This window comes from Chlamydotis macqueenii, chromosome Z, assembly GCF_036417535.1.
Source record: "Chlamydotis macqueenii isolate bChlMac1 chromosome Z, bChlMac1.mat, whole genome shotgun sequence".
Lineage (NCBI taxonomy): Eukaryota > Metazoa > Chordata > Aves > Otidiformes > Otididae > Chlamydotis > Chlamydotis macqueenii.
In genome coordinates, this window is record NC_141593.1 from 28305170 (window position 1) to 28330956 (window position 25787).

A 25787-nucleotide genomic window follows, 5' to 3' on the forward strand; every position below is an offset into this window, starting at 1 on the left:
TAGATAGCACGTAAGATTACTGGAAGAAGAAAATAACTTATGTTTAGATTTACTTATCTCAAGATCCAAATATATTTGTACACAGCTTCAGTTTCCTCTGCAGATTAAATAAATTAAAATTCTCCCACAGGAAATTCAAGACAGAACAGAAGATCATAAATCCAACAGAGCTAGCAATAGGACACCTACAAAGCTACCACAAATATGTGCAAGTGTCCTATGAGAGTAGGATTATGGCACTACTATTAAACAGAAATCCTTCCATGTATTAAGAAGCCAATTCAGTAATCCGTAATGCACAGAAAAAAACACTAGTGGCTTTTGGGCTACAGAAGACAGAAGTGCAAGTCCACTGCACTAAATGCATTGCTGAGTACAACTTCTGCCAGATATGAAAACATCTCAGTGACCCCAGTTTTCAGTTGCCATTTTGTTGCCTTTACTGTATACACTGATCCCTTCACTTGGCTTTGGTTGAAGAAAAGGGACAGGCAGGAGCTGATTCAGGCTCCCATGAAGTCAATAATAACCTTTCCACTAATACCAGTGCCATTTAAATAAAACCGTTTTGGCACCTATCCACTCATCTTCTCTATGCATGCAATTAGGCAACACAATCCCACACCCCTACAAACCTCAATAACCTCCCTTCTCTCCCCCAAAACAAACCTAGAAAAGTCTTCTGGTTTTATTTAGTGAGGGGGGCCTAAGGTGGTAGATTCTGTAGGAAACTGCTAGAAGTCGCACCCCTTTGTCCAGTGGATTTGGCCGGGCCTAGGGCGGACCCGCTGCTGGCCAAGGCCAAGCCAATTGGTAGCAGAATGTTCCCTGATAACACCTCTGTAATAACGTATTTAAGAAGGGGAAAAACAACAACAACAAAAAAAGATGTGAAGCAGCTGAGCGGGGGAAGAAAGTGGAAGGCGGGAGCCTTGTGGGCCTTGCAGGCCTCACCCTCTGGCCTCCCGCTGGGCGGCTGACTGAGCCTGACTCGGCCCAGCCCGGCTGCAAGAAGTGGAGAGGAGATGAGATGTGAAGAGAACCTGAGAGGCGTCTGCCTGAGCCGATTGTGAAGAATTTCTTGTGAGAGGAACGGCTGCAGATGCCAAGGCCAGTGAAGAAGAAGGGGGAGGAGTAATGCTCCTCCCAGCAGAGATTCATTCTCCTGCAGCCCATGGTGAGGCCGGCTGTGCCCCTGCAGCCCATGGTGAGGCCGGCTGTGCCCCTGCAGCCCATGGAGGCCCACGTCGGAGCAGAGATCCACCTGCAGCCCGGGGAGGACCCAACGTCGGGGCAGGCGGGGGCCTGAAGGAGGCTGTGGCCCGGGGAGGGCCTGCCCTGAGTCAGCCGTTCCTGAGGCACTGCACCCTGTGGAAATGACCTACACCGGAGCAGTTTCACGAAGGACTGCAGCCCGTGGGAGGGACCCCACGCTGGAGCAGGGGAGGAATGTGAGGAGTTCTTCCTCGAGGAGGAAGCAGTGGTGTGAAGCAACGCGTGATGAACTGACCACAACCCCCATTCCCTCTTCCCCCCTGTGCGGCTCGGGGCGGCGGGGGAGGGGGGGGAGGTGGTAGAGACAATGTTAAGCCCAGGAAGAGGAAGGGGCAGGGGGAGGTTATGTAGTTCTCTGTCTCATTATCCTGCTTTGTTTTTAGTAATAAATGAATAGTTTTCCCCAAGTTGTCTGTTTTGCCTGTAACGGTAACTTTAAGGATTTCTCCCTGTCCTTATCTCAAGCCTTGAGCCTTTTTTTCTCATATTACCTCTCCCTATTCTCTCAGAGCGTGGGGGGAGTGAGAGAGGACTGCGTAGTCTGGTCCCCATCGGGGCTAAACTACAACAAAAAGTAAACTTATTTCAGAGGGCAGTACTTTCTGCTTCAATTGAAAACATACCCTAAGCTAAATCTAAATATTTACTCCAGCACTTACCGACTGACTCCTATGCTTAAAAAAAACCTTTCTGGTAAAATGTCCTCTTCCTTAGCTTTGTGATCTAAAAACCAAAGATGATGATTCTTTATTTCTTCGCTCTTTCATCTTTAAGCTCTACTTAGGCAGGGAACTCCTTAAGAAACAACTGCTTTTATTAAAAATACCTGCGCAGCACTGCAAAACATTTAAAAGTAAACATGCACAAGCTTAAGCACATATTTGCATTGATGAATGTTGACTACCTAGGAAGAAAGGAAAAAAAATGCATATAAAAATGGAAAATCATGCACAGTTTTCCATTATACCTATTTCTATACACACTATCTCTTCTTGACACAAACTCCTAACTTAGTTCAGATCAAGCTGCAGCAGAAGTAACAAAATCCAAAAGTACCATTATTCAGCAAGGCATTCAATGCCTTCTGGCTCATTTAGGATTCTTAATTTATTGCTGTGAAAATAAAATTTCCAGAAGTTTCATTTTACTAGCACATATTTAAGCTTGAAAATTTTTACACTCTTTCTTCAAGGCCTTTATTCAAAGCTGAAGTTCAGAAAGAGCTGGAGTCATCATATAAACTCATTCAATAGTTCTTTAAACCTTTACAAACTAGCAAAAGAAAATTAAGTCTTAAATTCTTCCTAGAAAGCTGTACTACAATTAATAGTATAAGGGCCATTGAACTGCACCTTGAAACTGCAAGCTAATTAGTACAAGGGAAGCACCTGGTTCAAAGGACAAACACAGAGAAAGGATCATAAGCCCACGCAAATCGTGGAATCATAGAATGGTTTGGGTTGGAAAGGATCTTTAAGGGCCATTTAGTCCAACCCCCCTGCAAGAAGCAGGGACATCTTCAACCGGATCAGGTTGCTCAGAGCCGCGTCCAGCCTGGCCTTGAATGTTTCCAGGGATGGGGCATCTACCACCTCTCTGGGCAACCTGGGCCAGTGTTCCAGCACTCAGTAAAAAATTTCTTCCTTATATCTACTCTAAATCTATCCTCTTTTAGTTTAAAACCATTATCCCTTGTCCTGTCACAACAGGCCCTGCTAAAAAGTCTGTCCTCATCTTTCTTATAGGCCACCCTTTAGGTACTGGAAGGCCACTATGAGGTCTCCCCAGAGCCTTTTCTTCTCCAGGTTGAACAATCACAACTCTCTCAACCTCTCTTCATAGGAGAGGTGCTCCAGCATTCTGATTATCTTTGTGGCCCTCCTCTGGACTCGATCCAACAGGTCCATGTCCCTTTTATGTCGGGGGCTCCAGAGCTAGACACAGTGCTCCAGGTGGGGTCTCACAAGAGCAGAGAATCTCACAGGAGGGGGAGAATCCCCTCCCTCAACCTGCTGGCCATGCTTCTTTCGATGCAGCCCAGGATGTGGTCGGCTTTCTGGACTGTGAGCACACATTGCTGGCTCATGTTCAGTTTTCTATCCACCAAAACCCACAAGTCCTTCACAGCAGGGCTGCTCTCAATCCCTTCAGCCCCCAGCCTGTACTGATACCAGGGGTTGCCCCAACCCATGTGCAGGACCTTGCACTTGGTCTTGTTGAACCTCATGACATTCACATGGGCCCACTTCTCAAGTTTGTTCAGGTCCCTCTGAATGGCATCCTGTCCCTCAGGTGTGTCAACTGCACCATTCAGCTTGGTGTCATCTTCAAACTTGCTGAGGGTGCACTCGATCCCACTGTCTACGTCATTGATGAAGATATTAAACAGTACCAGTCCCAGTACAGACCCTTGAGCAACACCACTCATCACCAACCTCCATCTGGACATTCAGCTGTTGACCAATACCCTCTGGATGCAACCATCCAATCAGTTCCTCATCCACCGAATGGTCCACCCATCAAATCCATTTCTCTCCATTTAAAGAGAAGGATGTTGTGGGGGACACTGTCAAAGGCCTTACAGAATCCGTAGCTCTTCCCTTGTCCACTGACCTAGTCACTCCATCACAAAAGGCCACAAGGTCGGTCAGGCAGGACTTGCCCTCTGTGGGGCCATGCTGGCTGTCTTGAATCACCTCCCTGTCCTCAGCACAGCTCCTAGGAGGACCTGTTCCATGATCTTCCCAGGCACAGAGGTGAGGCGGACAGGTCAGTAGTTCCCAGGATCCTCCTGTTTACCCTTTGTAAAAATGGGTGCAATGTTTCCCTTTTTCCAGTTAGCAGGGACTTCACCTGACTGCTATGACTTTTCAACTATCAGGACAGTGGCTTGACAACTACATCAGCCAATTCCCTCAGTGCTCTGGGATGCATCTCATCAGGTCCTATAGACTTATGTATTTTCAGGCTCTTCAGGTCGTCACAAACCTGATATTCTCTTAAAGTGCATGGGATTTTGCTTCCCTAGTCCCTGTCTTGCAGTTCATCCACTCGAGAAGTGTGGGAAGAGAGGCTGCCAGTGAAGACAGAGACAAAAAAGCTGTTGAGTACCTCCCCCTTCAAATCTCATACTTGCACCCACAGCCAGAGCATCAGATTTGTTACACAGTACATGCAATGTTATGGTACAACATAAGAGCACAAGGAGAGTTAGAGAGGATACAAGAAAGTAGAAGCAAAACCAAGCAACCAACAAAACCCCTAAACCACCACCACCATCAAAACCAAACCAAGCTATCCAGTATACACTGTAGTCTCTTTCATGTTAATTATTGAACTTCCTTGTTCAGTCTTTAATTTATTCTCTCTATATATATTAATCTACCTACCTATATAAACACATACATGTGTATATTTAGTTAAACATCTATATTGACACAAAGATAAAAAATGAATGCTAATTACCAACAATAAATGCGAGGCATGCTCCTACTGCAAAACTTGCACTTGCTTTACTCACTTTCTCTTCCAGCATACAAAAGGGCCATGACTGACTAGCAAACTACTTACATATTGCAAAAGTTCTGCGTGGAAGAAAAAAACTAGCACTCGACATATAACAAAAGTTACACTTGTGAAATGTAAGTTTAAGAATTTATCTACTCAACACTGGAATACTTATCACTATGATATGAAACAGTTAACAGAGAATTTCAAGATTACTGTTTCCAATCATACCTCCTGCAACATTACTATTCCTCCACACAAACTATTCTGCTTCAAGAACTGTGTGACCTGCAGTTCCCCCTCAGAATAAAACTAAAAAAAAAAAAACAAAAAAAAAGAAAAAGAAATTTTAAGAGCTTTGTTTATTCCCCCTGGAAATCCTTTGTGCTGCCCTGAAGATATAGAAAGAAGTGGGAAAAGACAATTAAAAGCCTCCATATCACCTGCATGTCAGAGGTTACAGGAATTATATGTATAAAATATTAATTATGTTGTCTGCTCAAACTTCTTCTAGCAACTGATTTTTTCCCCACTACGAAAACGAAGATTTTCACAGTGGAAAAGTAAATGGCAGATGACATCCATTCTGTTGCTTAGAACTACTGGCAGTGACGGCTCTCTACCAGCACACTGAGGCTGCTGATGCCAATACTATCTGTGTAGTGCCTGTGAATGTACAGTATTAGAACATAAACATTCATACTATTAATATGTTTTCCACTATATACTTTTGAATTTCAGCTAGGAAGTGATTTATTTTACTTTTTTAATCTCCCGGTGTTTTAGGATTTAAAACTGGTCTCACTATGGGATGGGAAAAAATTACACAATATATTCAATTGCAAGGTACTGCATGGGGGAACTAAGGCAAGGGCCAAGTAAAAGAATGTGAAGTTTATCTCTTGTGGTTAATGGCTCGTATGAAGCCCAGCTCAATAGTGTCTGAAGCTCACTACCATGAATGTTTTGTTAGCACTGAGCTGGTGGAGCTAGATCTGCAGTGATGAATTTTCCAAGCTGTAAAGTTTTAATTAGCACCTTTGTTCTGGAGCACAAATAAAACACATTCTCCTTGAGTGCAATAATGCTACATGCTTTCCCTTTTACAGGTTTTTTTTAAAAAGCTCAATATATGGCCTGTAATACCAGTACTTACTAAGACAAAAGACAGCAGGGCTTCTCTACAGCTACTATATCCTGTGAGAGTCAATACTCCCTACTGCCCATCCAGCTTGTCTGCAGTTTGTCTTCTGCCACAGCTGGGACACGATCAGCATATTTGAAGTCAATACAAATTTTCCATCTGCTTCTAGGGGCACGGGACTACCTCCTGAAGTGTAGGTGATTTCTTTAAACAAAAAATATAATATTATTAAGAACTCAGTCAAAAAATGGGTATAACTTCTCCTAGAGTTCAAATGTTGGAGCTCAGAGTGGCAACTCTTAAGGAAGATGTGAAGGATCTAAAACAAATACAAGTAATGATGTAAAAATGTGGTAAAGACTTTCCTTGGGGCTTTCACTTATTGTACTAATTCTTTCAAAATTTGTGGCCATCCATAGAAGCTCATACTTTCTGATCAGCAATAATTGAACAGTATTAAAAAAAATAAATAAGCATAATGAAGACACTGTATCAACAATCTAAAAGGATAGCATTTACAGTCTTTCCTGTATATGTAATGCCCAAGTTTTTTCTTCTTTTTTGACTTCACCCAACACATATAAAACATAAATTTATCACAGACTTTCTAATCTTCTTTCAACTGTAAGTAAATAGAGGGAAAATAATCTGACAACCTCACCATTTTTATGTCTGTCATTTACAATTAACAAGCTTACTGCAGATACTGGAACATGGAGTGTAAGGGGGGAAAAAATCAGAATTTCAAAAAAGACTGCTCATTTTTCAAAACAAAAAAAAAAAAGCAAGACTCCTCCAGCTTCATCTAGCTCCTGTGTAGATCCTCTGAATAAAAGGACAGTTTGCAAAGCAGCCTGCTTAGGTATTGCTGTGTTTATTCTGCATATAAGTAGAGAGAAAAATCACATCTTCTCTGGCTGCTGTTAAGTTTTGTCAAAGTACCCGTTCAGTCAGAAAACAAATAGTCCTCTCTCTCCCTCACTCACTCCAAACTAGGAGGTACAGCCAATAAGCTTTCCTGAAAAGATATCGGGAATTTGACTTTTCCAAGTAAAATCAGGCAAAACAAATCAATGAGTGAAGAACTCATATCATAAGCACTTCTACAGAACTTGCCCTTTCATGCAGCAATACCTGGATGCTGCAGCTGTTAGCTGCCAGGTTCCTGTTCTCAGCTTCAATAGCTCTAAACCTTGTTTCATATTAAAAGCCCCATGACTGAGCACAATGTGATCTACTTCTGTCAGGTAAGGGGCAGATGGATGTGCTTTCTTTGGAAGCTTAAATCCTGCCTGTGTTTCTATCTTTGATACTTGTAAGGGAGAAAAAAGTACAGCAATACACCAACAGAAGGAACCAACATAAATACAGGATTCCGAGGATTTTACAGAATGTTTTTTAAAGTATTCAGGGAAGCTTCTTTTAATTGCCTGAAGAGCTGTCAGATGAAATGGGGAAAATATACTTTGGAGAGACAACTGGTCTTTCACAGCAACTAACAAGAATGTAACAGAATTAAAGTAGAGCTGCTGTGGCTAGGAGAAACCTCCAAACGCTGCCAAGTTTTGAAGCCTTCAATTAGAACTTCACTGGCCTCAGTTTAAGATCACCACCTGCTTACACACCAGTTATCACACGAAAGAGAATCCTAAAGGTCTCCTTTCCCTGGTGAAGCCACCATACTTCTACATTTGCATCTTATGACGTTTGGACATCTGCTCTTAAGCTTACTTTGATCCACGCAGATTGCAGCTCTGGATTTTCTCTTGGTCTCCTGGAAAAACTTCTGGGACACCAATTTTCTAGTTTCTTCCCAGAAGTTTTCACTATTCATACCAGAACTTTTGCCATTCTGTTATGATCGTTCCATAAAATAGCTATAAATTACAATTTTTAATATCTTACCCACCCAAAGCAACACACTATGTCAGTCAACAGGATTTCTTCTTCTGTTCAGGACCCTCAAAAATATTTTGACCCAAGGTCAGAGTTCTCTCAGCAGCAGGTGGCTACCTTTCCAGAGCAGTTTTGCAGACTACATTTTCATTTCCAAATCAGTGATGAAGAACTGTCACAGAAAATCAGCAAGACCAGCTGATCATCTGTCTCACTGATAACACCTTTGCTTCACAAGAGGCATCAGTCTCCAGGTCTCCTTGGGTTCACAGCTCACCAGAAATCACTGCCTCCCTGATGGACACTTCTTCCAAATGGCTGTAGCTCCAGCTCAGCACCGGCCACACTGCACAGCACTCAGAAGTATACTCACCTGCTTCCTTTGGCACCTGTACTTTAAGAAGTCCAGTGTTTCTTTCCACTCTCTATATATTAATACTACATTGTGGAAATTCTTGCTTTCTTCTGTCCCACAGCTGAAACAGATCCATTGCCTGATAAAGCACAGTCCTTCATTCTTCCTTGTTTTAACATCCTGTACCTATTTGTTACTTTCTGCATCTCTCAGGATCACAACCAGTTGTTCCACTTAGGGAGAAATTCTACTGCTTCAGGATCCTTTCTGGGAAAGAGAGCAGGTATATTGATTTGACTTGACTTTAGACACTGTACTGCCCCAATGTTAAGGCTTGAGCTGGTGGAACTCTTACTGAGGCTGCCATTAAGGACCACAAAGTCCAGCAGCCGATCAACCACAGCAGAAGTTGCTCACACGTTTAAAATTACTCTGACTACCAGCAACAGACTAGTATACTACACTACACTGGCTGTGCTGTACAACGTAATCGACATTCTTACTTAGCTCTGTACTCAGTTACCACTATTACATTACAGACAATAATAGAACAGGTTCAGACAAATATAGCAGTGATAGATGAAGTATATAAACTACAGATAAACTGAATGCTATAACAAGGGTAAGAATGCAGTCCTGGTGGACAGTCTAATCATCTGCAGTCAGAGTAATTTTTGACCAGACAGTTTGACCAGGGGTATTTTATCACTTAAAAAAACACATAAAATGTGCATGCTTCATTCCCCACTAAATTAACTCCTGACAAATATTCCCTTACCAGTGAAGAAAGCAGAAGGTATCCTAAATGAGAAGTGTTTTTTTACCTTGTTTTGGTGTTGGTTTTCTTTTGCTTTTTTTTTGAATAATCAGAAAAGAAAGAGCAAACCCCCTTCTAGAGGAGTGTAAAGAATCACAGTAACTACAATCAAATTATTTTTTCCAAGCATACCCAATATGTATCCTTGGGAGACACATGCAGGTAGAAAGTTTGAGAAGAAAGTAATTTTCATTGCTTCAACGTGAAGTACGGAGAAAAAGAAAAGAAGTCAACACTTCAAATTTTGCCAATTTCTTTTACTGCTTAAATAACCTGTATCTTACCAACAAAAAAAAAAAAAAACAAAAAAAACCAAAAAAACAGTATGATCTATTCAAGATTCGTAAGAAATCAGCTTTTCTTTTCCCGGCAAAATTGACCATCCTAGGTGAGACAACATAGATAATAGCAAGATCATTCTAACGAGCAGATATTAATGCTAGAAAAACATGCTACATTGGCAGTACTAATAATAGGGTGTGTCATCTAGCTGTTTGCAGACTTTTTCTCTCACCTAATACACAAAGTATTCAAGCACCAAGTTACTCCCAGATACTACTAAAAAGATTTTTGTTATGCATAGGGTCTGATATGGCACAGCTTGAATATCTTCACATGAAAGGAAAAAGATGAAAGAAGACAGCTTGCACTTCAAAAGAGGCTCGCAAGGTTCTCCCCTCTTAGGAACAATAATACACTGATGCCCACTGATGCACCCTCATGCAAAACTTATCAAAAAAAGTATTTAGTACACACAAGTCTTTTACGCCAAACACACTCCAGTGTTGTTCAGCACAAAAAAAAATAAATATATATATATATATCTTCTATCTTCAAAGTTTTCAGCTGTGTCCCATGTGATCCCTCCCAATAAAAAGAAAAAGCTGGTCACTTTGAATTTCACTCTGCTTCCAGCAGGTCTTTCATTCATATGCATGCAAGAATAAGCACGTATGAAATGAAAGACAAAGACAACAGTAACTACAGACCAGTCTTCAAATTAATGCAACATAAGACAGAAGCACATCTCAACTCTGATTAGTGGTCAGTTTTTGTCACTCATGCTTTCTTAAATGACATCTTAAATGACTGACAGCACAAGCAAATATCCACTGACATATAAACTGATCTATTTACGCTGCTGACTGAAAACCAAACATGACTGTAATCCTGTAATTCCACGAATCCTTTCAGAGGATCATTTCCAAAAAATCAAATTCACAACAGGTATTGTGTGCCTAGATCAGTTCAGAATTGGTCTTATATTCACCCACCTCGCTCAGAGCACTTCTAATTACTTCCAATAAACACAATAATTTCAGTTTTTCCCCAGTCTTCCTGCCAGCCAGACTCATTAAGTTCATTTTATTTAAAAATGTCAGCTCTCCTACTACCTCGTAAAGACACAAATCCAAAAGAATGATTGCCTTGGAGAAAGTCAGTAAAGTGGGCATGCAGACATCACCTGTGCATCTTAAGAGCCTACCTACAAGCAGCAGAGCCAGAGAGGACCCCTCCAGAGCTACGCCCTGCCCTTCTTCTGGACTGGCTGGGATTTTCCCAGTAGCATAGCGCATCCCGAGAGACTGCTGGGCCCCGCTGCCCTCTCGGCACAGCTGCCCAACTGGCAGCAGCCGCAGAAAAAAACAACGTAGCTCTTTGCTGTTCATGCAAACATAGCGTTGCTGTTCATACAACTACAGAGTAGCTCGTTAACCTCCTCCCATTTCCAGTTACGTTATTTTGTCTCTTCTATTTGCCTTCGTAGGAAGAAATCAAGACCTCGTCCTTTAGATAAGGGGGAAAGACCTCTTCTAACCATCCCTGGCTAAAGTTACAAACTCAACAACGCTCAGGAACAGAAAGGAAAAATGACTCTGACATGCCAGTTTGTACCTCTCCCCGACAGAGCAACTTCTCAGACCCACTGACCAGGCGGTGACAGCAGCGGGGAAACCTGTACGGGGGCAGCGCCTTGCAGGGCCCCGCAGATGAGAGCCGGCCGACCCCTCACGCCGGGTTTGTTACTCCTCCACCCGCTCGCCACCCCAGAGCCCGCCATGCCCGAGGAAAGCAGCCAGCACGGCTCCAAGGGCTGCACTGATACCGCCGGGGCAGGGGCCGACCCCCCTCGCCCCCCCCGCCTCTCTCGGCCGACCCACACCGGCAGAAACGCGGCCGCGCCTCGAGCCACCCCAGCCGTTAACGGTCGCTAACGGTCCGGGACGCGCCGCCCGGCTGCTACTAGCACCTGGCCGCGGGGGCGCGGAGGGAAGGCGGCGGCAGTCCCTCGCTCCCCTACTTTCGGCGCTGACAGCCCGGCGGGCACCGGGGTCTCTGCCCTCCCGAGCCGTCAACGAGAAGTGCCCAGCGCCTTCCAGGGCCGGCCGCTTCCCGGCGGAGGTGGACAGCGGAGGCCGCCCGGGGTGGCGAAGCCGGTGTCCCCCCGCCGCGAGGAGGAGGCCGTGGGGGGCGGCCGGCGGCGGCGCGGCGGGGCTCGGTACTTAACCGTCTGTCACAGTCACGTCCGCGTCCTCCTTTCCCGGCTGCACCTCCAGCTGCAAGGCTTTCTGGCTGGGGCTGGCGAGCTGCAGCCCCGCCGGCAGCTCCTCCCTGGCCAGGAGCAGCTTCACACCGCACCGCAGCAGCTGCTGCCGCTGCTGTGCGTGCGGAGACGGAGCGGCCATGATCCCGCCGCCCGTCCCGCCAACGGCGGCTGCTGCCCGACGAGCCGGACTCTGACGGCCCTGCTGCTGCTCCCGCCTCCTCCTCCTCCTCCTCCTGCCAGCCCGGGGGAAACCGGCTGCGGCGGAAGGAGACCCGCTGAGGGAAGGACTTCGCCGACAGACCACGTCCACGGCTCGGCCGCCTCCCGCCGCATCGGCACCCCAGCCTCACCCCCGCCCCCAGAGCGCTCCGCAGCCACCTCACCTCACCGTGCCCGCACACGCGAAGCGGGGCGGGCAGCGACCCCTCCCGGCCGCAGCGGCGCCTCCCGGCCTGGCGGCCCGCAGGCCCGCTGCCGCGCTGGGGGGGCGGTGACACCGCGACGCCCTCCCGCCGCCGCCGCCGCTCCTGCCGGCCCCTGCTGAGCGCACGGGGCCCCGGCACCGCTGGTGGGGAACGGCAGCCCCCGCGTGCTTACGGGCGGCCCTCGTGTTCGCGCCGGGACTAGAAGTCTGCGGCAGCGATTTAAGGGGAAGGTTCCGCTAAAGCCCAGACAATTTGGCTTTTCCCTCCTTGGTGTTTACCCCAATGCTTTATTTTCTAAGAGCGTTGGTGTGTGGCTGTAATATTAGGCAGTAGGTGCCGCTATTTGGCTGTCAAAGTTTTCCTTGGTGGTTTTGGTTGGTTTGTTGGGTGGTTTGATTCTAGGTGGGGTTGGTGGGTTCCCCCTGCCCCGTCCTTGTAGAAGGGTAAACCCACCCCCCTGGTTTTTCTATGCTTCTGTATGACTTTTTTCCATACTTTGTATGTGTCTTGTGTCAAAGAGACACTGTGAGGGTTAATTAATTAATATTTGAGAAGTGCTCTGCATTTAAAAATCCTGTATGAAGTTTAAATGGGCCTCAGCTCATGGAGTTTCCAGAGGTTATTGTAATACTTAGGTCAGTAATGTTCGCTGGCCCCAAATGCTTGGACTTGGGCTGTCCTGTCTAGCTGGCTGCAAAGGAAGCAAATGTACCCACCCTAACTGTGTTAAGAGAACGGCCTTGTCCAAAGAGGTGATCTCCCAGCTACACAGAGGCTTGTTCCTCTGAGCGACTTAAACTACAAAAAGTACTGAAGGGGCATACATGTTGCTGAACCTGTGTTTGCACTAATGACTGGGGTTGTTTGTCTATACAGAATTCTGTCACTGCAATAGCACAGTTCTCTGCTTTGATTTAGTGACCCTTTCTGCGAAAGAAAGTGAGGTATCACCTCTTGATTCTTCTGTGAAGGAATTTGATGTTCTTTACCCTTGCCTAAGGGAGGAATAAGGCACTGCATATCTCATTGGGTGTTCATGCATAGCTTACTGCACACACTGTGTGCACAGCTGGTTTGCTTGTACCCAAAGCCAAATCCACAGACACTTAACTAACCTCTAGGCCAAATAATGGGGATTTCTGGGCTGTCAAATTCACCATTGCAGTGAAATATTTAATAAATACAAGTAAGGCAAGACTGCCTTTGTTGATTCCAGAGGAAAATCTCTATAGGTAGCTGAAAAATAGGGCAAATGCCAGATTTAAGAGTTGTAGAAGTCAATGGATAAGCATGAAAGTGTCACAAAGATAGATTCTGCCTCTTACAGATGTGAGGGCCTGATGACACACCAGTAATACAATGGAGCAACAGGCATGATGTTGCTGTTGTTCACAACGGTCTGAAAAAGAAGATGGCAAGGGTAGTTTGGAGGGGTATATTTTTTTCATGTGTACAAAGAGACAGAAGAGTACCTTTTTCATACCACTGTCTTCACTGGACTACTACCTCACCTCAGGAGAGGTGTGCCAGCGACCACCTAGTCCTCAGCAGCATTACTGCTTCTCACACCCATAAGGGGCAAACACTGTCCTACAGAAGAGGCCTCTCCAGTTGGGGCAATAGTTACTGCTGCTTTTACCAGCTCAGTTTCCACTTGCAGCCTTGGTTCCTTTTTAGCTTCAAGTGCTACCATCAAACCATTGAACATCTACATGGCTGTGGCTCCAGTACAGTACTTTTTGGCTGCAACAGTCAGTGTGATGTAGCAAGATATTGCTTTCTGAACGAAATATATGTGCTTTTATTGGGGGGCAGGGGGGGGGGCATGGAGGTAAGAAGTTTGAGATCATTTCTGCTTTACAGCCCTTTGCCAAACATATACAGAGCAAATTATTTTCTGCAAACATAAAGTAATTTTAATTTTCAAGTTCAACAGAAGACAATGTATCTGAAAAAAACTCAAGTGTGTATTCCTAAAAGTTTGAGTGATAACAGCTAGTGTGAGCTGAGGCTACAGAAGACAGGGAACTTTTGACTGTTCCTTGTAGCCTTTAATGCACATGTTGAATTGTTACATGAATCAGCAAAGAAAAAACTTTCAACTATTTATGTCCTGCCTTTGTACTTTCTGATAATTTTCCTATACAGATTTCCATCAGCCTCTTTAAACTATTGTATTATTCAAGAATCCAAAGAAATAAATTCAAGGGGTAATGCTCAAACTGTACACTATTATATCCCTCATATAGTGAATTCCACCAAAATTTAACTGGAAATACTATTCAAGATGTTGCTCACCTGAAACTGCTGCCTCACTGTGAATGCGTTATTGTGTAGAATACACCATTTTTGTTTCAAAATTGATCTGTGGAAGTAATAGGAAAACAGTTTTTAATCCAGTTTTGTCTTTCATTGGCTATAAACAAAGGCATCAGTATCTGTAGGCATGAAATTAATGCTACTGACTAGTCCTTCACTGATACTGTAACCACTAAGTATTCAATATCTCTTGCTAAAGCAAGCATTTCATAGTTAGAGATCTGAAGCAAACTTAAGTCTAATGGTGCAACAATATAGTCTATTAAATATTACAGTTAAGCTGCTTCTTTGACACTGAAGGCTAGAACAGATCAACCATGATTTGTTTCAGAGTCATACCCTGTCCCTTTGCCAGCCAACTGAATTCTGTTTACAAAACCCACCTCAGAATGTGACAAGTGCTGTAACACAGAATTATGTTAGAATCTCACAATCCTTTCCAGCAGGACTGCTGTATCTGCAGTGCCCCATTGCTTTTCCAGTAAAGAGCAACCACAGTTACAGTCCTGCTTAGTGGGTTTAAAGGTATAGGATCTGGTGGTGTTAAATAAGAAAAGTTATTTCTCTTCCAGACATCACAATAAGCTTTGCATAAAATGGATTAGCTACTTGACCACTTTTTTATTTTTTAAAAAAAGTCCACTCAAACACTCAGGAATTTTGAATCAACTAAATTAACTTCAATAGGAAAAGGATAAAAAAGCTTAACTGTAGTGTATTATTCACCATGTATATTGTTAGATACTTCTGAAATTTTGTCAGCAGAAACATCCCACAACAGGACATTTTCTTGTCTACCTGTAATGCAGTTGGTGTAGCGGAAGCATAAATTTGATTTGGATTTGCCAGAGTAAGTGGGTGGAGGTAAAGTGTACAGATAGAAGGATCATGCTTTCCAGAGACACACAAAATGGACCCTCGACCAGAAGTCCACAGGAAGGGAATGATACCTTTTATGTGTTCATGATTAGCCACATTTATGGATAAAACTTTTTTGTATTTCACATAATACAGACAAAGTAACTTCAGAACTCTTCAGTGCTTCCTTCCTGTGGGAAAAAAAAATGCACCTTTGAAAGCTTTGAGGATAAGTGTGGTTGCAAAAGCTATTATGTGTCACACGTGTGTCCCTAAGACTCACACGCTCTCAAAGTCCTTTCAGGGAAGTTTGCCTTGACCCTATAGCAAGGAAACAGCTGCACCTAACAAATGTAAGGGAAAGCATCAGGCAGCTCTATCTGAGCTCTAAAACAAGCAGCATTCGAGGGAGTCTCTTTCATGCAGAGCTAAGATCCATGAGTTAGGTGGGGTCCTTATTCCAACAGCTGAGCAACATAGAAGTGACAACTTTACTAAATGCTATGTCATGCTGTCAGCCTGAAACGACTTTGATATCATGCTGGTCACTGGTGGATTGCAGATAGAAGTCTTTCTTCTGTGACCCTGAAGCCAGTGAAAAGATCCATCAAGAGCCTGGGGAGCACCCCATGCAACTTTAGCTCCAAGCCTCCCTTTGCTAGGGAAAGTAGGTTTTCCAGGCTAGGGCTGTCCCATTTCCTTGCAGCGTTACTTATGGCATCTTTAGCTTTTGACTGTTTGGCCTTCTTGGGAGAAACTGGAGGAAGAAGGGGAATCTAAAGTTTTCTTTGGCATCAGGAACTGTTGAAAACCAGGGAAATAAAAGGATAAAGTGATTGCTACCCTTCTGAGCGAAAGTCACCCTGTCACTCACATGGGCCAGTAAATTCAATGCTGTGTTGCAACTGCTAACAAAAGCTACTTTATATACAATTCCTTGTGAAAGTATGTCTGATTTATTAACTACTAGTTACTAAATACGTAGTGACCTACTACATCAGCCCTAAACTCTGATAATGAAAGCAGCAGCAGATTTTGTGCACAGTGTGCCAGTGGAAAATGCCTATATGCAGAGTGATTCTTACTAGAACAGTTCTGCTTGTAAAATTACTTAAACTAAACTGTTGTCAGCAGCATACTGTGGTCAAGGAGGGGTTGTTTTATTTTTTAATAGAACAGTCCTACTGCTTAGATTAATTTAGGTATTGGAGAAGAACATATACAATGGCATTTATGTAAGTTTGGAATGAGATCGCAGAATCAAATCAGAGTAAAAACTCTCTCTAGCATACTGTTAACAGTGCCAGAAATGGATCAAGGTTTCTTCCTTGCCTTGGTCAGACACCTTTGTGGAAAAATAGCTGGCTTCTATTTCAGGTGGCTTTTGGCATGAACCTTGATATGGAACTAACAACTGATGCACATTAGATTGCTGCAGGCTGTATGATATCCTACATAACTGAAATGAATACTTAAGTTAAATTAAATACACTTAAAATCAATATGGAATATATCGTACTTATTTGATATAATTAACATCGTGCAGAAAATGACCTTACAGAAGTAATAAAAATAAGGTTCACTTACAACCTTTCTTACACTCGAGTTTTGTTAAAGTACCCAGTATTTCCAGATTTCTCGTACATTTCAGTTATGCTTCCTGCTTTGAGGTCTGGATCACAGTACTTTGGGATGGTGAACTAAACTTCCATTCATTAACTAATTAAACCACTTTAATTAATATGACCAGCAGCAGAGCTTGAATTCTGCAGGGTCTTCCTGGTAACATTGTCAGTGGAAAAGAACTGAGTAATGTAGCTGGTTGGCTATATCAACTCTTAGCTGGTGTGAGATCTCTCTAGAGGGAGATGTGCCTCTACAGACTGCTTTCCTGTGCATGGGTGCTGGAACAAGACCTATTTAGCCTCAGCAAAGCACTAGCTAGGAAATGAAGTCTTAGTCTTGATTAGCAAACCCATCATGAGTACTCTGTAAACACAGGTGTGACTGGTTGCTCATGTAGAAAATTTATAGTCTTTTTTGGGAGGATACATTGCAGGAACCAGTATTGTACTCTACTGAGCTTTTGGTCTTTATTTGAAATTAAAGGATAGGAAATGACGGGACCATAACCTACTGCTGAACATGCTGAGAGAAATAAGCTTTAGGATGCAGCTTTTCTATCTTTACCACAGTTTTGTGTGAAATACCTGTTTATCTTGGTATCCAACAGTCATTGCGAGATGCTAGCATCTATTACTTGGTGGGTCCTCCCCAGTTAAAATAACATTCTGCATTTTTTTATATAAAACAGTGCCTGTAACACTATTCTAGGGACCTATAAGATATATGACCCAGTAAGATTAGGCCTTTGCCTGTATTTTGTGAAACTGCCAAAACAGCCAATGAATTAGCATACTGCAGAATATTTACAGCAAAACTTGCTGAAGTAGGTTCTGCTGGTAATGAATTCACACCACTAATTCCTAGAGGCCAAGTCTGCATGCCCCCTCACTGACAACTGTTAACTAGCTAAATCTGTAATGGGAAATCACTGACAATGTTAAATTTAATAAGTATATTACTGTCTGTATTTATTGGAAATGTGACAGCTGCTTATTTAAATTGGCTATTCAAAATATTAGTTTCTTTTCAAGTCTGAGACACACTCTTTACTTAGTTCTGTTGTTGCTAAGTAAATAATTGCAGTCTTTTTTAAAAGGCATAATTTGAAATAATTTTTCTCTCAAAATCAATACTACCACAATCAAAAATATCTGACTGTATAAAAACTGAAGCAATTCAGATATGTTTGTAACAAGAAAAGATTTATTGATTTTAAAAGACAAGACACAATTTTGTTTTGAAAAACACAAGAAAGCTAGCCTGAGTTCAAGTCTGAAATATTCAGAAAAATCCTACTGTCTTTAGTATGTTCCAGTCATTTTTTTAAACAACACACTAAAAGTTAATATATATTTTTATAATTATAAAAGTTCCCCAGTTATTGTACAGTACACAATACAAATTGCCCACAAACTATTATTTAGCTCCTGCCAGTTTTGAGAGGACATCATATACTAAAAGATTCAGCATTTCTCACAAAAATCACATCAGGAAATACGTATTTACAAAATCAAATACATTATACAAAAAAACCATCACGTTATTCTGTAAAGATGTCTTCTTTAAATAATTAAAAAGTATATTCAACTGTAGTCCAAAAACTGGAAAAGAACATTACATTATGTCACACATACAATCTACAAAAAGTTGCTTACCTCATTTACATAATATATTCAGCCAACTGGAAAATAAAAGTTTGAATATATCCTAGTGTTATGATGTTTCTGTGCTGTGGGACTGAATAATGTAATCTGCCACTTACTAAGTGAAATTTAAATGATGGCACTTAAAAAAAATAGAGTATAAAATAAACACAACAAAGGAAGTTTCCTAGAAGGTAAGAAAGCCCTGAGTGATGATAAAATTACTGATTGGTAGCTCTAGAATTAACCTAATTAAAGTTTACCAACTCAGGCACAATTTTCCAAGTTTTTGAAAGGCACTCAAAGTTTCTTTAATAGCCTCATTGGGTATTAACTGGAAATCCAAATTTTCAGTGAAGATGAGTGGAGATGGGCAACTTGCTTTGGTACAAAGTTGTATTTTCCTAGCATGTTTTAATTTGCTTAATTGAGTCACTTTAAGGTGGATCTTTAAATACAAGGTGATCACTTTAATATTATATTGAAGGGAACTTTACTTGGGGAACCCTTTAAGTATTCTTTGCGTAAGAAGCTTTTGCTGGTATCAGTGAGTCAAAAATAATTGAAGTGAGTTCCTGGTAAATACCAATCCATGTGAGGTTGTTCCTCTGAAGTCTCAATTCCTCTCACAAAGACATTTATTATTTCAGAGTAAAATTCATCCAGAATTGAAAACTCCTGTAAGATGTTTGCACCATACTAAAGAAAGTGCTTAAGAACATAAAAATAACAATTTCCTGATTTAGATTTAAGTGAGGCTTATTTGATGCTCGTAGGCTTGTCCCAGGCTTTCTTTTCTACAGTGAATTCAAGCCTTAATGAGCAATCTTCAAGAACAATTCTTACCAAATATTTAACTACTCAGGGCTTCCAATCCCAAAATGCTAATTTATTTTTTTTCAACAGGAAAAGGAAAAAAATCGGAATAAAACAAGACTTTAAATGTTCATTTTCAAACTAAGGCATATTTTACTTCAAACAAACACTAGGCAGTCACTTTGTAAGTGGCTTTTACTATTTCTTAGTTAAACCGGTAAATTAAACTCAGGTCTACTGGCACATAAAATCACTAGCAGCAATGACCAAGGCATGCAAACTCAGAAGCATTTACAGTAAGTTATGATAAAAAAAGTTGTTAAATTAAAACCCTTTGAGTATTGCATTTTTGTTAATTATTATGCATTAATTTCTATTAACTGACTAAAAATTTTTACAACTTACTTGCACTATACTACTGATCTAATTCCATTCAATAACTTAAAATAAGACCCTTTTTTTCCCCTCAGCTAGACTTAAATAAGTACAGCTGCACTTCGCGTTTGCTGACCGATTGATACTGGAGAAATCAGTAGAAAATTTATTGTAATCTCACTTAGTAAGGTGGCATTTCTATCTGTAAATTCAAAGAATCTGTACTTGCTACTACACTTGTTTCCTTGTTCTTGTAAGCAGTATTTGTAAGAACAAAGGGGCCTTTTAAAATGGCAAAAGGTTGTGCAATTTCTAGGTTGCTTTTAAAATTCTGGCCTTCAGTTAGAGCTACCCAAACTGTACCCTTGTAGATGAAGATTAATAAAATGTCTTAATCTTTTATCTCATCATTATTGCAGTGACTGAGTTTTAAAAGAAATATCAATATAACTTGCACTTTTTGTTCTTGTTCATCAAAAACACTGCCAAAAATTTAAATGCAAAACTCACCAAATATTCTGCAAAATTTATTTTTCTTCACAAAGCCTACTTTTAATCCTAAAAGTTCTCTTCTCCAGTACCAGGTATTCCAATACTAACTTACCTCAGGAGATTTTCAAAATAGTCTGAATATATTTTCTAAACCTTTATCTTCTAAAGGCATCTTAAAGTAGACAACTTCCTATCTGTAGAAGCATATGTTTGATTTTCTTCATGTATTTATGCAATTATGAAAACAAGGGACCTGAAGTACCATTTTCTGCGAGACAGTACACATCAATGGCAGTGAACATTTTGCCTCTATCTATTGAGCCTCGTATAACAAAAGCATTCCCGTATAGTATGCAAGTATTTACTTTAGAAATAATATAAAAAATTTTACAACACTATCAGCTATTTCAAAATATACGCTCAATGGACTAATTAAATTATGTAAAAAGCTTTGTTCCCATCATGTTACTTACAATGCTCAAAGGGTTAATGCAAGGCATTATATCAAATTAATTTTCTAATATTAGAACTAAGCACTGTGTGTTTATGCTTCTATTCCAGTTTTTATTCTTTGTTTGTCTTAAATCACCAAACAAATTAGCAGAGATACTAGAATTCCATTTATTGATTTGTTTTAAACCATATACAAAGTGGATGTCCTGTTAGAGACAAGGGCCCAATTTTCAGAAATTCATACTGCTCTCTTGAATGTTTTCAACTCTGAAATTATTGTTGTATATAAGTACCAAATCATACTTATATTACTAAATATATAAATTTATTTTTCATCAGCACTTTATGGCTATGAATGGTTGTTTTTATTTTGTAAAAATATTCTGAATTAAATTGGAATGCAATGCATCTCTAATACAAATTTTTTTTTCTAAACAGTGCACATGTCAATTGATGAGAATGACAAAGATATCAGAACATTTCTCCTAGGGAAAACAAAGTGAACAAAAGAAGTGTTTCAGTTATTTAAAAATACCTCGCTTTAAATTAAATTTGTATATAGAGCTATACATTCCTGAATGACAGAACATTATCTATTGTCTTATATTTAAACTACAAGCAGTAATGCTGCAAATCATAATTTTATAGGTAAATAATTTAAAATCTACTTTCCAAATTTTTATGGAACTTTTTTTAAAAGAAGGTGCTTAGAGCATGCTACAGTACAAGTACAAAACACAGAATAATTGAAAACAGAAAAAAAAAAGGCTTTAAAACTGGTTTACCATGAGAAAGATGAAAATCTACAAAAAAATTGTAATAAATATACAACTTTTGAAAATTGGGCCCTGTGTTTTGAAAAGGTAGTTCAGCAATACCCATTCCCCCACACTGTTCACTGTGCTACTTGTGCTAATGGGGGAAAGGCCTCTAAAATAATTATTTTTGATTCCATGTCAAGATTAGATAAAACACATAAACCATATCGACTCTCCTAATGTCTACCCTGTGGATACAGGCTGCACCTCTCCAGAGCACTAACAACAGACTTCAGAGCTGGTATGGCAATGCAACCGCATGATACACACTATAGAATATGGACTGAGGTATTTGTATCTCTGTAGTTTAATGGTTACTAACCTCATCTATTAAATAGCAAGAGTGTGCAAAATGTTTTATCTAAGTGTTTGATTAAAATTTCAGTAAATGTAAAAATAAAACAGAAGACCTCCAAACCTGTAAGTATACAACACAGCTTACAGCAACATACTTGTTCTAAAAAAGTCTGGCGTAATCTTCAGAACTTAAGCACAGGAATATAGACACCATTCAGTTTTCTGAACCTAGGATAGTTCCAATTTGTTTTGATAACTCATTGTTTTTAGAAGCTATAAAATACCTTCCATTTTTGTATTCAGATTTTTGTTCAATTTTGTTTTGCACTTTGTAAACAGTGAACAACTGAGTGGAGTGGGGAGCAAAATAATGAAAGATACTCAGGTCCCACCTCTTTTAGTAATCTAGAATTACCTGTTACAATCGTACTCTTTTCTCAGCAACAATAAATCCAACATTAAACCAAGAAAGGACAATAATAATAAAACATTATACATCTGTCAACACAAAAATTAAAACAAGTACTACAGTATTAAAAAAAGCTGAAAATGAAAAAGATGTTGAATTATTTCACTTTATTTTACTTGTAAACATCTTATAATGCACAATGAAGGGGAGTAAATATTATCACAGCTTAGTTTTAGCATTTTTGGTGAAGGGTACAGACGTGCTGATTTCCAAGAAAAAAAATCAGGACACACTGAGCAATATATGTGAGAACAAAATGTATAATGAGATTCAGTGCATTTATGAGTTTAGAAATAATGAATATAAACCTCACTTTCACTTTTTACTGAGGCAAAAGCCATCTACTGACATTAGTAGGAATTATGCCTCCATAGAATGAGCAGGATGGGTTCGCCTCCCAGTTCTGCAAAGGAATTAAAATTTAAATTTGTACACCAATAATATTAGGAAATTTTAGTTGATGTGCAGTTGTATTTGGAGCATATGTAAACTCTAGCAACAAACTTGTTTGCTATAAATACGCTGTTCATTTTACATGCTCTTCTCCCATTTGGTATATATGATTTTAAAGTCATTTTCAGACACATCAGATAAACCAAAATAAAATAAGCTCTAATTTTATTACATAGTCTTTTCTGGAAAGTTGACCTTTTTGTGCTCTCCTTCACTTTTTGGCTTTTTTTGTTTATTTAATTCCACTGTTTTAGTGTAGCAAATTCATGTGTCTGCATAATGAAATGTTTAAGAAGAAAAATTTGAGTTGTTTAATGTCAGTTAATATAGTCTCTATAAACTGTCATTATTTAACCATTAAAATGCCATATCTGGCTGATACCCCATAAAATATAGAAAACATGCACTGCATTATGTACCTGCATTTATTTCTTTTTAGTTTTTAAAATTAAAAGTAGGTAAGGGTTTAGAAAATATATAATCATGCTTGCAACTATGGTCAATCTATTTTGACATTTTAAGTTGGTATTAAAGCTAGTTTTGCTTTCCAAATTCCCAAGGAAATTTTTTTTTGTAATAAAGTGAAATCCAGCTAGAAATGAGAAAAAAATAGGTTTATTGTCATTCTAAGAGGGATATTAAAATCATTTAATAATTAAAAAGTCCTTTTATTCTTTTGAAGGCTATGTAACCTGTCCTTACTTCTTAGGGAATTTGAAAATGACAGGCACACCTTGTTGAATTAATTTAAGAGCTAATAATAACAAAAAGTACTAAGTCTTAGCTTCAGTTCTGTTTAAGGCACCATGTAATAGCCGAGGTACAATGATCCCTGATGTACATTCTTAAATGGCAATGGTCCATCTAGCCACCTATTCAAATTCTACAGAATTGGGAATAAGTACAAGTGAGGTGTGCCAGTTACACTGCCTTATCTAATTTTTGTAAAAATTTAAATCCACTTTAACAACAAGGAAATATTTTTGAAAGGAAAATAATGCAGGTTGCTACATTCCTTGCATTCTATAAATCATCTTGTCTAAGAGCAGCAGATTGAACCACTAGTAGGAAAAGAGCTGGAATACAAGAAAGTCATCCAAATGGAATATTTTCCCATATGTCCAGTTCAGCATAAGTAGCACGTACACTTAAAATTAACAATAATAATCAGGTCACTTCTTTTTTAGCTTCAGTTTCTAACAACTACAGTACCACTCAACAGCCAAAAGCACCTGTTCAGTGGCCCAACCTATAGAATCAGTAGTCTTCAAAATAGAGGAACTGGTCTGCAAATAATATCTGGAACTGTTGATTTTAAAGGAAGTTTGCATTGATTACATGATGGTCAGATAATTAGGTACGTTTATGATGTACACATACCACATTCTGTTACAATTCTGTCATTTAAACTCGCTTCTTTCTCACAGAAAGAAACTAGAAGATCTTCCTAACCCTCCAGCATTATTACAAAAATTCCCCCTGAATACTCACAATTTTATCAAAATAGTGTCTTTTAGTTGTCCAATGAAAAGCACCTTTTATAACAAATTTGATACATCTGCTGTCAAATAAGTATGCCTCCAGTGTAAATCAAATAAAATAGTTCTTTTGATATTTCACAGAAGTGCATCTAATTACAAACCTATGTATATGAAATCATCATCCTAACTAATAATTAACAGTAAAATATTTTTAAAAACTATGAAAAAATTTAAATTATTATAAGAGGACAAAAACATTAACATTACGCTTTGCAAAAATCTTCCTTGCATTTGATACTAAGAAAATTCTTCATATTGAGCGGCCAATGTAAAATGATTCTGTTTACAAAAAATCTCTTCTTTTTTTTAAACAGATCTGGCAAAATACATACACTCATTCTATTTAACAACTCCAGTAAAATAACGTTCAGCACAGCTAAGATTTGACAACAGTCGACCTTCGGACTTTTAATGTTTTTTTCATAGTAAACCCAAAGGGTGTGTCGGGGGGGGAGGTTTCATATTAGACTGCAGTATATGTATTTCCAGTAGCACTACATTGTCTGATAGTCTGAGTAGTTGCAACAATGTGCTCATTATGAATTGGGTTCAGGAGGTTCTGCTGTACTCCACTTTCAAGCACTGGCTGCATGCAGCCCACTTGGAACGCCTGGTTTAGCTCTGTTTTCTCCCTCTTGGGGGGTGGATCTCCATTTTCATCCAGTTCTTCATCTATTTCACTTTCAACTTCACTGCCCTCATCTGCACAAACAAACCACCACGAAACTAGCATGAAGGGAAAAAAATCTAATACAGGGGCCTTTATTTTGCAAATAATAGTTGAAATACAAAAATACAGAGAAGACTAGCAGTCTGATAAAGCACAAACTAAAAATTTAGAATTTTAATGGAAAACGTCAATTATTATCTCAAATAGGTTAACAGACTCTCAGCTTTGATCACATGAGTTACACACTCTTGATACAGTACGTGGAAAAAAACAACTGCAATTTCAAAAACAGTCTCTAACAAACAGTGTTAAGTTCATAGTGCAAAATGCCTCTCATCTCTAAGACATGATGAACAAAAGAACTCTTAATTACTGATAGGGAAACTGAGGTGAAGAGATTTGGAGTGACTTCACCCCAAATTTTGACATACATTCTTATATACAGTAGTTGAGTATTCTGGGGTCCAGTCACCCCAAATCACTCAACTAGTCAGTATAAGAAGTCACGTCAAAATATGGCATTGAGAGGTTATAAGGAACTCATTTATTTCTATCCTCTTCACTGACAAGTTATCTGACAACTACTTGCATGCAATTATGCCTTCTTCACTTAGAAAACATTTACTACAGATCAACGTACATAGGGCATACTCCTGTCTCTCTTCCCACAGTGTTACCCTCTTCTGTCATATCAGATACAACTAAATTCTGTGTAAAAATTGGAATATTTCTTGTGTGAATAATAAACATCTTTAAAATACATTCTTGTTTTAAAATAAACCTACAATATTTTAGTCATTATTATATGCTGCATATTACATAGATAGCTTATTGTATCCATATAATATATTAATTTATCTTTATAACAGATACATGCACTTTAGAGCATGCTATAGCTCTAAATTCTGGTTTACTGTATTTTTAAAATGTAAGGACTTACTTTGCTCAAAGGGACACATTAGATCTATATAGAATTATACACTAGAGGGA

The 25787-nt window shown here is 39.9% G+C and overlaps 2 protein-coding genes across 6 annotated transcripts in view; both read right to left on the minus strand.

Moving 5' to 3' along the window:
• LOC104479762 (histone-arginine methyltransferase CARM1) overlaps positions 1–11833 on the minus strand; it is a 74705-nt gene extending 62872 nt beyond the window's left edge. Inside the window, exon 1 of the mRNA XM_086770717.1 lies at positions 11504–11833. Coding sequence (XP_086626843.1) covers positions 11504–11681 — 178 coding nt within the window. The 5' untranslated portion in view covers positions 11682–11833. The remainder of the gene's footprint in view (positions 1–11503) is intronic.
• Positions 11834–17953: 6120 nt separating this feature from the next.
• The window catches only part of RFX3 (regulatory factor X3), a 126110-nt gene continuing 118276 nt past the window's right edge, over positions 17954–25787 (minus strand). For 4 of the 5 annotated variants that reach the window (XM_086769929.1, XM_086769927.1, XM_086769928.1 and 1 more), the window contains one exon: positions 17954–24829. In XM_086769929.1, the coding sequence (XP_086626055.1) occupies positions 24591–24829 (239 nt within the window). In that variant the 3' untranslated portion in view covers positions 17954–24590. The remainder of the gene's footprint in view (positions 24830–25787) is intronic. The other variant, XM_086769932.1, reaches the window with a different exon arrangement.